At 40.3% G+C, this 14758-nt stretch overlaps 2 protein-coding genes across 2 annotated transcripts in view; both read right to left on the bottom strand.

Annotated features, from left to right (window-relative positions):
- LOC107560324 (cationic amino acid transporter 2-like) overlaps positions 1-2427 on the bottom strand; it is a 5158-nt gene extending 2731 nt beyond the window's left edge. Inside the window, exons 1-4 of the mRNA XM_016244468.1 lie at positions 2058-2427; positions 903-1058; positions 628-790; positions 303-439 (exon numbers count right to left, since the gene is read on the bottom strand). Of these exons, the coding sequence (XP_016099954.1) occupies positions 303-439; positions 628-790; positions 903-1058; positions 2058-2427 (826 nt within the window). The remainder of the gene's footprint in view (positions 1-302; positions 440-627; positions 791-902; positions 1059-2057) is intronic.
- A 1712-nt stretch (positions 2428-4139) lies between these two features.
- On the bottom strand, positions 4140-6372 carry LOC107560315 (cationic amino acid transporter 2-like). Its single transcript, XM_016244459.1, has 5 exons — positions 6003-6372; positions 4848-5003; positions 4573-4735; positions 4248-4384; positions 4140-4150 (listed from the first exon to the last, which is right to left on the bottom strand). The coding sequence occupies exons 1-5, from the start codon at positions 6370-6372 to the stop codon at positions 4140-4142; spliced, it is 837 nt and encodes a 278-aa protein (XP_016099945.1).
- Positions 6373-14758: the final 8386 nt, after the last annotated feature.

Here is a 14758-nt window from a genome sequence, read left to right as displayed (position 1 = left end):
TTGGTTAGCCTAACGCAGTACACGTAGCAAGGTGTATATATATTATGCAGCTCATTAAAGATTAATCTTGCAGCGGCATTTTGGATTAATTGTAGAGGTTTGATAGAAGTGGCTGGAAGAAATGAAACAACAATATGGTTGTTGTCTCTGTGTAAACTATAAAAACACAATTTTGTTAAAACAGTGACGTCATTTGCATGTGTATTACGTGTTCAGTCTACAGGAATGTGTATGTGTGCAGGAGCCTAGTGTTTCTTTACTTTTCCATTTCATTTAATTAGATATTGCTATTGTTGAAGTACCTGTGGTTGCAATGCAGTCAAATCCCACAAAGGCATAAAAACAGGTAGCGGCACCAGCAAAAGTTCCCTCAAAACCAAAGGGAAAGAATCCTCCAGTTCCAAAACTGGATAAAGTTTCATTTGAGGTTGAGAGATTTCTAAACAAAAATAGCAATGTTAAAAAAAATATTTCAATGTATTGTGGTAATTTAAAAAAGTAATTAAAATGTGTGTTAAACAGTTTCTCAATTTCCTAGTTTAATTTTTAAAGCTGTTGATCTAAACCACGCAGTCAAACTCTTTACCATTACCACAAATGCCCTGGAAATGTCATAATGCAACATACGCAGTTATTGTGTAGTTCCAAATTTCCTCCTCTGTTATCTGCCAGTTTCCAATGTCACCCTTGATGAATCCAGCAATGACGACAAAAACCAGAACTACAATATTTATAGCTGTGAAGATCTTATTGACAATGGCAGACTCCTTCACCCCAAATGCAAGGATACCTAAAAAATTAAAACAATCAACATAAATCTAACTCATGTTGATTCAAATGACTGTATATTAACATAACTCATTTATTGACACTATAACAAATTTACTGTAAATCTTACTTGCCTGCCAAAACCAGAATAAGGCCAGCGGCGAAGAAGTCTGGATAGGGAGCGAGGCCAGGTAAATTCATTGGGGTATTTTCACTCAAATAACTGGCAATCTTATTTCCAATCAAGTCATCGAAAGTGCCACTCCATGCTCTTGCCACACTGGATGTACCTGTCATAAAGTCATTCAGATCAAGCAATTCAGTTATACAAACATTCGTTAAGCAGTTTTATAAGGCATATAATTATAGGCATAATCATTTAGTGAGTCATGTATAATGTCATGAAATAAATCTTGTAAGATTAATATTACTGATTAAAATGATTGGAGAATGTTAAATAGTTTATGGAAAACTTATTTGAACTTAGCTGCGTTTGCTAAAGGCACTGCGAGTTCATGTTTTTTTTTTAAAGCTACACTAGTGACTACTAGGGATGGGCGTACATTTTTGTCTGACAAACAAACCAGACAAGAGAGTAGATTAACGTCGGTAAGCTTGAACTTGAAAAATAGTGTGCATAGACATCTCTCCGCGGTTGAAACGATACCTTCTGATGTTCATTCATGTTTATTTCATGCTATAACTAGTAAACCGGTGCTACAGCGATCTGTCATGAGACATTTATGATTTATGAACATTTATTGTTTGAATTTCTTTAAAAAAAAGTCAAAATTTGAAGGCTGAGACTTTGTTTCATACCAAAAGTAACCTACTCTGCCTTGTTTGTCAGCGCATTGTCAGTTTTCTCTTTGCTCCATGATGTATTTTTCACTGCGTGAGAACATGATGTGTGACGTGAGAGTGCCATGGTTTGTCAGACATAGCAACAGTAATGAAGGGGGGACGGGTCTTTGTGAAGGGTCAATTCAGAGATTTATGCTTCCAGTCTTTAAAAAGGACAACAACAACAAAAAAATTTTGAATTACTTTTTTTTTTGTCCTTTTGGCAGTTTAAATTACCATTTTGTTTGGAATGGAAGAATTAAAGTCAAGTAACTCTTGAATGGCATGAGAGTGAGAAAAGTGGAGGCAGAATTTTAATTTTTGGCTAAATTCTTGGTGTCTAGGTCTAGGTAATGGGCGTTGTCAATATTAATGAACAGCCAGCTCAAATAAAGCATACTGTTTGAATGGACTGTTAATGCTGGGCATTAAATGTTTGTTCTTACCTATGATGTATGCCAACAGTAAGTTCCAGCCGGTGATGAAGGCCCACACCTCTCCGACAGTGACGTAGCTGTACAGGTAGGCAGAGCCAGTCTTGGGCACTCGGGCACTAAACTCTGCATAACACAAGCCCGCAAACACAGATGCCACTGCTGAAATGAAGAATGACACAATGATGCTGGGACCAGCTACTGTTCTGGAAACCTCCCCAGAAAGGACATAGACCCCAGCACCAAGTGTACTTCCCACCCCAAGGGCCACTAGGTCGAGTGTGGTTAAGCAACGCTTGAAGTTGGACTCTTCACCATCAGGCTCCAGTGGCTTTCGCCTCGATAGGCTCTTCAAAAAGGACAGCACCTTGTCACAGAACATCCTGAGACAAATAATATAGGCGATTATGTAATATTTAATCTATGTCTATCATATGTTAATAATACATATATTCAAGAGAAGCACATTTGTCATCCTGTGCATTCTGTAATTAAAAAGTTGCACTTCAAACATTTGCTTTTCATTATTTTTTTTACAATGTAAGTCTTTGTTATTCATTCATTTAAACCCATTTGGTCATTTTGATCATTTATGTTTTTTAAGTCCGCTAATTAGTAATTACCCAGTGTTTGAAATGTGTTCTGTCAATAAACATGCCTTGCGTTAATTATTCAGTGTGCAGCCGTGAAAGACTTAAATGTACACAGCGCTTCCGTGATCAGGAGATAATAATAATAAATTGATTTGTATACAACCTTTCATATATAAAATGCAGCTCAAAGTACTTTATAGGTCAAAACAATAGCTATGGCAATAAAAAAAAGAGGAAATAAGGGGGAAAAAATAAAATCATAACCAAAGGGATGTAAAATATATAAAGCATTTGCTCTTCATTGTTTTATTACAATGTACATATTTTTTATTTATATATTGTCTTTCTTTATTATTCATTCTTTGAAACCCAAGATAATTTTCAACCATTCTTTTTCCTTAGTCCCTTTTAAATTATTTTAAATGTTTAAAAATAATATGCCTATTTAAAGCACTCAAAATTACACACTTTGTATGAAATGTGTTTCATGCAAATAAGTTAGCAGAGGGTTAGAAGAAGAACTACCTATCGTACATAAAATGCAGCTCAAAAAAGTACTTTATAGGTCAGATCATAAACTATTTAGAAAAAGGCATAAACTATAAAAAATAAAAACAAGAATGGAAAAAAGTGGGGAAAAAAATAAATAAATGGAAAGGAGTTGAGCGAAAAAATACACAATGAAAAAAGAGAGTTGATATATAGTAATAAAAAGATAAAGAACAAATGTTTTAAATGCTTAGAGCTCGTATAATTTCATTTAGTTGAACATTTTGGGGCATAATGGCTACAAACAGCTGTTCTTTTATAGTTTACATCAGGGCTGTCCAAACTCGGTCCTGGAGGGCCGGTGTCCTGCAGAGTTTAGCTCCAACTTGCCTCAACATACCTGACTGGAAGTTTCTATACCTAGTAAGAGCTTGATTAGCTGGTTTAGGTGCGTTTAATTAGGGTTGGAGCTAAACTCTGCAGGACATCGGCCCTCCAGGACGGAGTTTGGACAGCCCTGGTTTACATCAGTTAATTTTAACTGTAATTTTATTCATCATGTTTTTGTTTTTTTTACACTTGATAGAATACATTTTAACAATGTCCCGTCCACTAAAATGTTCAAAAGTCATATAACTTATCTCCACCGTTTCCTTATATGCACAGAATATCTGGCACATACACTCTTAAAAATAAAGGTGCTTCACGATGCCATAGAAGAACCTTTTTGCCTAAATGGTTCCATAAAAGGTTCTTTGGGGCGAAAAAAGGTTCTTCAGATTATAAAAAGGTAAGAAAGAGATGGTTCTTTAAAGAACCTTTGACTGAATAGTTCTTTGTGGAACCAAAAATGGTTCTTCTATGGCATCGCTTGAAGAACCTTTTGAAGCACCTTTATTTTTAAGAGTGTACTGTTATCTTGCTTTTATGATGTTCTCTTAAACAGACTAATGTATGTGCTCCCTAATGGGAATCAACATCTTGTGATTGTGATCTTGTGAACCATAAAATACTAAACAAACCCTTGCCAAATATTCAAATAGAAGCATCTTTATCTTCACATGAATTGCAATGTCTTTTAGTATAGCAGTGATTAAGTAGCTTACTATTGTTGAAGTACCTGTGGTTGCAATGCAGTCAAATCCCACAAAGGCATAAAAACAGGTAGCGGCACCAGCAAAAGTTCCCTCAAAACCAAAGGGAAAGAATCCTCCAGTTCCAAAACTGGATAAAGTTTCATTTGAGGTTGAGAGATTTCTAAACAAAAATAGCAATGTTAAAAAAAATATTTCAATGTATTGTGGTAATTTAAAAAAGTAATTAAAATGTGTGTTAAACAGTTTCTCAATTTCCTAGTTTAATTTTTAAAGCTGTTGATCTAAACCACGCAGTCAAACTCTTTACCATTACCACAAATGCCCTGGAAATGTCATAATGCAACATACGCAGTTATTGTGTAGTTCCAAATTTCCTCCTCTGTTATCTGCCAGTTTCCAATGTCACCCTTGATGAATCCAGTAATGATTACAAAAACCAGAACTACCATATTTATAGCTGTGAAGATCTTGTTGACAATGGCAGACTCCTTCACCCCAAAGGCAAGGATCCCTGAGAAATTACAACAATCAACATAAATTTAACCCATGTTGATTCAAATGACTGTATCTTAACATAACTAATTTATTGACACTACAACAAATTTACTATAAGTCTTACTTACCTGCCAAAACCAGGATAAGGCCAGCGGCAAAGAAGTCTGGATAGGGAGCGAGGCCAGGTAAATTCATTGGGGTATTTTCACTCAAATAACTGGCAATCTTATTTCCAATCAAGTCATCGAAAGTGCCACTCCATGCTCTTGCCACACTGGATGTACCTGTCATAAAGTCATTCAGATCAAGCAATTCAGTTATACAAACATTCGTTAAGCAGTTTTATAAGGCATATAATTATAGGCATAATCATTTAGTGAGTCATGTATAATGTCATGAAATAAATCTTGTAAGATTAATATTACTGATTAAAATGATTGGAGAATGTTAAATAGTTTATGGAAAACTTATTTGAACTTAGCTGCGTTTGCTAAAGGCACTGCGAGTTCATGTTTTTTTTTTAAAGCTACACTAGTGACTACTAGGGATGGGCGTACATTTTTGTCTGACAAACAAACCAGACAAGAGAGTAGATTAACGTCGGTAAGCTTGAACTTGAAAAATAGTGTGCATAGACATCTCTCCGCGGTTGAAACGATACCTTCTGATGTTCATTCATGTTTATTTCATGCTATAACTAGTAAACAGGTGCTACAGCGATCTGTCATGAGACATTTATGATTTATGAACATTTATTGTTTGAATTTCTTTAAAAAAAAGTCCAAATTTGAAGGCTGAGACTTTGTTTCATACCAAAAGTAACCTACTCTGCCTTGTTTGTCAGCGCATTGTCAGTTTTCTCTTTGCTCCATGATGTATTTTTCACTGCGTGAGAACATGATGTGTGACGTGAGAGTGCCATGGTTTGTCAGACATAGCAACAGTAATGAAGGGGGGACGGGTCTTTGTGAAGGGTCAATTCAGAGATTTATGCTTCCAGTCTTTAAAAAGGACAACAACAACAAAAAAATTTTGAATTACTTTTTTTTTTGTCCTTTTGGCAGTTTAAATTACCATTTTGTTTGGAATGGAAGAATTAAAGTCAAGTAACTCTTGAATGGCATGAGAGTGAGAAAAGTGGAGGCAGAATTTTCATTTTTGGCTAAATTCTTGGTGTCTAGGTCTAGGTAATGGGCGTTGTCAATATTAATGAACAGCCAGCTCAAATAAAGCATACTGTTTGAATGGACTGTTAATGCTGGGCATTAAATGTTTGTTCTTACCTATGATGTATGCCAACAGTAAGTTCCAGCCGGTGATGAAGGCCCACACCTCTCCGACAGTGACGTAGCTGTACAGGTAGGCAGAGCCAGTCTTGGGCACTCGGGCACTAAACTCTGCATAACACAAGCCCGCAAACACAGATGCCACTGCTGAAATGAAGAATGACACAATGATGCTGGGACCAGCTACTGTTCTGGAAACCTCCCCAGAAAGGACATAGACCCCAGCACCAAGTGTACTTCCCACCCCAAGGGCCACTAGGTCGAGTGTGGTTAAGCAACGCTTGAAGTTGGACTCTTCACCATCAGGCTCCAGTGGCTTTCGCCTCGATAGGCTCTTCAAAAAGGACAGCACCTTGTCACAGAACATCCTGAGACAAATAATATATGTAATATTGTAATATTTAATCTATGTCTATCATATGTTAATAATACATATATTCAAGAGAAGCACATTTGTCATCCTTGTAATTAAATAATTAAAAACAACAGCATCTGCCAATTGAACTTCTGTAACCTTAAGTTTATTCATGTTAATATATTTTATTAAACATAACAATTGACAAATGTTTACATTTTTTATATATTACTATACAGTAGTGGTTCAACGGATTACAAATCTCACGGTTCGGATCACATTACGGTTTTAGACCCACGGATCGGATAGTTTTTCGGATCAGTAAGAAAATAAAAATATTTAAATTTAACTTGCTTTCCATTTATTACTTAAAGTGAAGTACTTTGATACCACAGCAAATACTACTAGATTAACTAAGAAAGTTTAAACATGATTAAAGAGAACAGGCAGTAAAAATAAGAACAAATACACAAATTACAAGTATAGATAAATACAAAAAATATGTTAAAAATAAAATAAGGTTGGTAGTATTCAAATACAGAAATGTAATAATTTGTGAAAATAACACTGCAGTGTTCACTGCATAAATTTAATATGCCTATTTAAAGCACTCAAAATTACACACTTTGTATGAAATGTGTTTCATGCAAATAAGTTAGCAGAGGGTTAGAAGAAGAACTACCTATCGTACATAAAATGCAGCTCAAAAAAGTACTTTATAGGTCAGATCATAAACTATTTAGAAAAAGGCATAAACTATAAAAAATAAAAACAAGAATGGAAAAAAGTGGGGAAAAAAATAAATAAATGGAAAGGAGTTGAGCGAAAAAATACACAATGAAAAAAGAGAGTTGATATATAGTAATAAAAAGATAAAGAACAAATGTTTTAAATGCTTAGAGCTCGTATAATTTCATTTAGTTGAACATTTTGGGGCATAATGGCTACAAACAGCTGTTCTTTTATAGTTTACATCAGGGCTGTCCAAACTCGGTCCTGGAGGGCCGGTGTCCTGCAGAGTTTAGCTCCAACTTGCCTCAACATACCTGACTGGAAGTTTCTATACCTAGTAAGAGCTTGATTAGCTGGTTTAGGTGTGTTTAATTAGGGTTGGAGCTAAACTCTGCAGGACATCGGCCCTCCAGGACGGAGTTTGGACAGCCCTGGTTTACATCAGTTAATTTTAACTGTAATTTTATTCATCATGTTTTTGTTTTTTTTACACTTGATAGAATACATTTTAACAATGTCCCGTCCACTAAAATGTTCAAAAGTCATATAACTTATCTCCACCGTTTCCTTATATGCACAGAATATCTGGCACATACACTCTTAAAAATAAAGGTGCTTCACGATGCCATAGAAGAACCTTTTTGCCTAAATGGTTCCATAAAAGGTTCTTTGGGGCGAAAAAAGGTTCTTCAGATTATAAAAAGGTAAGAAAGAGATGGTTCTTTAAAGAACCTTTGACTGAATAGTTCTTTGTGGAACCAAAAATGGTTCTTCTATGGCATCGCTTGAAGAACCTTTTGAAGCACCTTTATTTTTAAGAGTGTACTGTTATCTTGCTTTTATGATGTTCTCTTAAACAGACTAATGTATGTGCTCCCTAATGGGAATCAACATCTTGTGATTGTGATCTTGTGAACCATAAAATACTAAACAAACCCTTGCCAAATATTCAAATAGAAGCATCTTTATCTTCACATGAATTGCAATGTCTTTTAGTATAGCAGTGATTAAGTAGCTTACCTGTCTGCTCAGAATCCAGGCGTGTGTTGTGGTCCAAGAGTTCCTGAGCACAGCCTATATCAGAGGGCCCCTCCTGTAAACTCTCACGTGTCCAAAATGCCCATGTGTCATTTTTGACAGACTCCGTTACATTTAGAAGAAATGTGTGATTTATGGAGAAGAGATAGGCATTCGTAAAAAATAATTTTGCAGTTGTAAGCCTGACATATACAAGGTATTTAACAAAAGAACCCTAAAAGTCTATTGTGAGGAGGTTATGATTTAAAAAGCTGTAAAATCCCAAATATTAGCAATAAAAAAAAACAATAGTCATGACATTGTTGAATGTTGACCCGATGCAGAATCAACAAGGTGCTTACTTAATAGTTTCAGTAATACTTTGTAATGCCAAAAGGCTATTTCTTCCACACAAAAAAAAGAAAAAAAAGAACACCTACAGGTAAAAGACAAACATCAGCACATAGAAGAAAACGACTTGACCAAATGTTTATGTCCTCCTCATCTCCTAACATCCCAAAGAGCAATTTAATTCATGATTATAAAGACTAAAAAAAGTATTCCATAGTGCTTGAAAATAACAGACCCCATTAATATTTAATCTTAAAGACTAATAGAGACTAAAGACTGAAAGGTGCTAAAAATTCCATGCTAAAAATTAATTTGCAGCGACAAAGAATGGTTTATAAAACATGCTTTAAATTAACCATATTATTCTATATTATTTCAAAATATGTGAATGTTCTCTAACATATGTACAGTATAATAAAACACGAAATGAAGGAAATAAAGATGACTGGCAGATGAATCATGGAAATACTGAAGTTCACTGTCAAATCTGATACTATGGCCGTTTAAAAATATAAGGGGCAAAATCTGTTATTACTTGCTGACTCTTATTATTACACTATCAGTGGCTGAAGTCCATGCCTATATCCCGAATAGCAAACTACCACACTGTTAGTATTACTGCCGCAGTAACTAGAGGATCCTGGGTTTTCGCTCCCATATTTCTTTCTTGACTCATTATTTTGTATTGCTTTTAAAAAATAGTTCTAAAGATGTGAGTAATATTGAGTAGCTTCAGAAAATAACTGGCCAGTAAGTCTGTGTGTTTCTTCACCCCCAAAGAAAACCGGTCCAAAAAAAGTCAAAGAAGCACCAAGTTTTGTGTTTTACCAAACAAACCTATTTGCATGATGTGTTTGGTTTCACATAACAAAGGTATTATACAGTATCTGATATATTGAACAGTACTGTATATTTAGCAGTAGCCTTCAAAAAGATGGCAACCTACTATTACAACGAAGTAAAGCACTGGCCACTAGTGGTGGTTTTGCACTGCCCAACCAAAACGTATTAGGAAATAATATTTATGTGAATCAGTTGCATTCAGGTTCAACAAGGCTAAGGTAGGATAATCATTATTACAGTTACAGTTTACATCTTAACAACCCACTTACCACAGGTGTGGTCAAGCTGACTTGTAATATGTGTTGAGAATGACTGTAGCTAAGGTATTTTTCATCTTTCAAGTAAATGTGTTTAAGGAAATACATGTTGTATTTTGTTAGTAGACAGTTGGAGTGGCTCTTAGAATCACTGCAAGGTAAGGGTATCATGTGGAATGATGTAGTTATTTGCTGAAGGAAGCAAAACTAATGCAAAAAACCTTCAGAAAATGACCAAAGGTCTAATATGCCATTTAGAATGCAAAGCTAAAAGACAAATCATTAATTTTTCTTTAATAATCTGTAATGATGGATCCCGTAATGCTTTTATTCCTAATGAATGCCATTTGCCTTTGCTCTTATTTATTTTATTCTTTTGTTTTCTTTTCTATTCCATAATGAAAGAGAAAAAAAAACAAAAATTAAGACAATAGTTCAAAATCAGATTGATTTCTGGGAGGTCTTGGGCCACAGGGTGATTGTGATCCTCATTCACCTTACCCACGTTGAATGGGGATCCAATTATACAGAGAGCCAGATCTAAAAATTGGCACAAAGTCCCTTAAGAGCCATCAGGAGGCAACCAGATTTTAAGGGGCTTATTAAGGCCAGTATATATAAAGTATATGAGGGAGCAATTGGGAAAATCTACCTGGTTAGCCAGAACTGTTTGGTCCTCAAGGAGATGTTCACCCTGGGTAAGGAGGATGAGCTGAACTGCTGCTAGATCCATACTTGTGGTCTGTTATGTAACGGTTGCAGGACAAAGAGAAGTTAAAGGGGTCATATGATGCGATTTCAATTTTTCCTTTCTCTTTGGAGTGTTACAAGCTCTTGGTGCATATAGAAGATCTGTAAAGTTGCAAAGACTAAAGTCTCAAATCCAAAGAGATATTCTTTATAAAAGTTAAGAGTCAGCCACGCCTACCTAAAACGGCTCGTTCTAACATGCCCCAACATATCTACATCACTATGCGGGAAGATTTGCATAACGTCAACCAACGCAAAGAACGCAAAGAAAGATGGTGTCGAGATATTCTCGCTGTAGAATTGTTGTTGACACGCCATGTCGTGAAGGCACTGTGTGATTCTTTGTGAAAGCGAAACTACTTTGTTTGGCCTTCCAAAAGAGGACTTTATCTGCTTCGTCATGCCTGGAGCTGATCCGTGCTGGTTGCTGAGGAAATACTACAACTTTGCGCTGTGGATCACCGGATCGGCTTTCACCGTGGACAAAGTAGAGTCCAGCCCGGTGTCGTCGCAAGTGACGCACGTGGTTGCCGCAAGCCCGCCGGACGTTCCTTCAGCGATACCCTAATGCCTAAATTTATATTCAGCATGGGAAAATCATACAAATGAGTTGAAATTAATTAATATTGATTAGTAATAATTCAGTTTCCTCTGAGTTTAATGAACTTGTAAGGCTCTCAATTCATCTACTTTTACAATGCCCTAAAATACTCTTTTTGAGAGGAAAAAAGTTGAGTGTTTAGCAGAATAGGCAAGCTTTGGGATATACTGCCACGTCATAAAATTGTCGCATAGTTACATTCTGTCACTGTAAAGAGCCTGTCAATCATTTTGTCACAGTTAATACCCTCAAATACACACTCCACATATTATATCTCCTATGGACTGCCCTGGACTCTCTATACGATATTCTCCTCGAAAGACTTACCTTCTGGTTCTCCCGCGATCCTCCAACGACTCCTTGGAAGCTGTTCCACGATTTCCCACGAAACTGGCATCAGACACTCACCCTCAGAACTCAGATAAGAACCCTGGAATCAGTCACTCTGTTGACTCTCATCTGCCTTAACCTAACCCATTCTACTCCTCCACATCCTGTACCAATAAACCCTCCTGTCTTTCACGTACCCGTTGTGTCTGGCCTTGATTTATGACAGAAGACCGGACCAATACAAATACCTCCATGGATCCTCGACCTCCCACACCCGCAGAAGTCCTGGAGGAGATGGTAAACGCACTCCGGGCTTCCCTGTTTCCTCCGACAACCCCCCAGTCTGCCTCTGTCAGTCCCATGGCCATGCCTGCTTCATACACGGGTGATGCAGCTTAGTGTGGTGGCTTCCTCCTGCAAGTGACCTTGTTCATCGAGATGCAGCCGCAGATATTTCTCACCGAACGCACTAAGGTAGCATTCTTGATATCACTTCTTAATGGAAGAGCGCTTTTGTGGGCTAAGGCCATATGGAACGCTAATAGTGCCATAATTAATTCATATGATGCTTTCACTAACCATTTCAAAAAAGTCTTTGGCCACACTGCAGGAGTGCACGACTATACACTGCGGTTCAGAACGCTGGCGGCGACTAGCGGGTGGAATGAGGTGGCCCTAATTAGCTCTTACCGGCAAGGATTGAATCCCCATGTACAAGCTCAAATGAATATCTATGATGACTCCGTTGGACTGGAAAGCTTCATGCAAAGGGCCAACCGAATTTCCCAGCGTCTGTCCGCCTGCCATGCCACCGAAGCCACCCACCAGCCTGTCACGCCCGGCACGGGTTCCCCAGTACCAGAGCCGATGCAAGTGGACACCTCCCGGCTCACCCCGTCAGAAAGTGCTCGCCGTCTCGCGGCCGGTCTGTGTCTATACTGCACGGCGGCAGATCGTCCTGCGGGGAGTATCCTCCAACTAGACCCTGTCATTTCCACGTTGTCAATGCTATCAGTACAACTACTCACCCCAGACCTTTCTGTTTCAGTCCCTGCCCTCGTTGACTCTGGCTCCTCGGGCAATTTCATATCCCAGGACCTATTGAATCGTCTCCATCTGCCCCGGAAACGTCATGCCCAGGAGCTCCGAGTCGAGACCATCCAGAGAAAACCGCTAGGACGGGGGTGGGTGAAATTATAGAGCACCGACACTACGGCTCAAGTTTGGCACTCTCCACGAGGAGGAAATCACATTTCTGGTACTGGAGGGACGCACCGTGGATAACATCCTGGGACGCCCCTGGCTAGTTCTCCATTCTCCAGAGATCAGATGGGACTCGTGTGAGGTGACTCGCTGGAGCGAGCACTGTCACCGCAACTGTCTCACGTCATTACCCACTCCGCTCCCAGGATCTCACTCCGCTCAAGTTGCATCTACCCTCATCGAAAGCCCCGAACCTTGGGAGAAGGTCACGGTCCCATCTGATTACTTGGCGTTCCAGGATATCTTCAGTAAGCAGGCATCCAATCAGTTACCACCTCATCGGCCATGGGACTGCGCCATCGATTTGCTGCCTGGAGCAAAACTCCCCAAGGGTAGAGTATACCCGTTGTCCATCCTGGAGCGCAAGGCGATGGAGGAATACATCAAGCAAGCTCTTAAACAAGGATTCATTCGACCTTCCACGTCTCCAGCTGCGTCTAGTTTCTTCTTTTCCATGCTCCGAAGAAAACCCAAGTCCCTGTCCTGGACCACCAGCACCCACGAAGCTCTCACAAGACTCAGAACAGCCTTCAGCACGGCCCCCATCCTTCATCATCCTGATCCGGACATGCCGTTTGTAGTGGAAGCGGATGCCTCCACCACCGGCGTTGGGGTTGTGCTGTCCCAACATTATGGTGAGCCTCCACGCCTCCAGCCTTGCGCATACTATTCTAAGAAACTGACCCCAGCGGAGCAGAATTACGACATCGGCAACCGGGAGTTGTTGGCCATCAAACTCGCCCTGGAGGAGTGGCGGCACTGGCTGGAGGGAGCTAACCATCCGTTCACAGTCATTACCGACCACAAAAATCTCCAATACCTCAGAGAAGCCAAGAGACTTAACCCACGCCAAGCCCGCTGGGCATTGTTCTTCACCAGGTTTTGGTTCACCATCACCTATCATCCCGGGAATTGTAACAATAAAGCCGATGCCCTCTCACGCATGCACTCCCCAGACACACCTTCCGATCCTGAGCCCATTCTCCCTCCAGCCCTGATTGTAAGCCCCATTCTCCTCCCCGTAGGCAAGCTAGTGCCCCTGCCGATTCCCCATCGACCCTGGTCTCACCTGGGAATCGATTTTGTGACTGACTTCTCCGATGGGATCCCAACTCCGATGGGAATACCTGCATCTTGGTGGTCGTAGATGGGTTTTCCAAAGCCTGTAAGCTAATCCCCCTCCCAGGACTTCCAACCGCTCTCGACACTGCAGAAAGTTTATTAACTCACGTCTTCAGAAACTTCAGAGTCCCAGAGGATGTAGTCTCTGACAGGGGACCGCAGTTTATCTCCAGCGTTTGGAGGGCATTCTTCCGACTACTAGGGGTCACGGTCAACTTATCCTAAGGCTACCATCGCCAGACTGAGAGGAAGATCCAGGAACTCGGACATTACCTCCGGGCATACTGTCACGACGACCAACACAGCTGGAGCCGTTTCCTCCCTTGGGCTGAGTATGCACAGAATTCCCTGACCCAGACCACCACCGGCCTCACGCCGTTTCAGTGCATACTCGGGTACCAGCCCCCGCTCTTCCTGTGGACAGGAGAACCGTCGGAGGTTCCAGCTGTAGACCACTGGTTCCGAGTGAGCGAGAGAGTGTGGGGCTCAGCTCACCTCCATCTCCAACGTGCAGTGCGGAGGCATAAAGCCTTCGCAGATGCTCGGCGTACTTCCACTCCCACTTACCATCCAGGAGAGCAAGTATGGCTGTCCACCCGGGATCTGCGCCTCCGCCTGCCCTGTAAAAAGCTGAGTCCCCGCTACATTGGTCCGTTCCCGATACAGAGGCAGATCAACGAAGTCACCTACGAACTCCGACTCCCACCCAGGTACCGAATTCACACCACGTTCCATGTGTCACTCCTTAAACCGCACTCTCCCTCTGCTCCAGGTCCCACTGAACCCGATGAACCTCCTCCTCCAGAAATCCTTGACCAACCGTCCATCTACCTGGTCCGAGACATCCTGGACTTGTGGCGACGGGGTGGTCGGCTGGAGTATCTAATAGACTGGGATGGTTATGGACCGGAGGAATGTTCTTGGGTGGCCAGGGACGACCTTCTGGACCCTTTGCTACTGGAGGACTTCCATCACACCCATCCTGGTCGCCCCGCACCCAGAAGCCGTGGCCGCCCCCATCGCCGCATGAGGGCGTCAGGAGCCACCCCTGGAGGGGGGGGGGGGTAATGTCAGGGATTCATCAGTCAATACAGTCACCTGAGTTCTAATCACCCACCCCTGCTGTCACCAA

The sequence above is a fragment of the Sinocyclocheilus grahami genome, unplaced genomic scaffold (assembly GCF_001515645.1).
Source record: "Sinocyclocheilus grahami isolate Dianchi unplaced genomic scaffold, SAMN03320097.WGS_v1.1 scaffold720.1, whole genome shotgun sequence".
Lineage (NCBI taxonomy): Eukaryota > Metazoa > Chordata > Actinopteri > Cypriniformes > Cyprinidae > Sinocyclocheilus > Sinocyclocheilus grahami.
The sequence above is the reverse complement of the archived record's forward strand: the minus strand, read 5'-3'. Positions and strand labels throughout refer to the sequence as shown.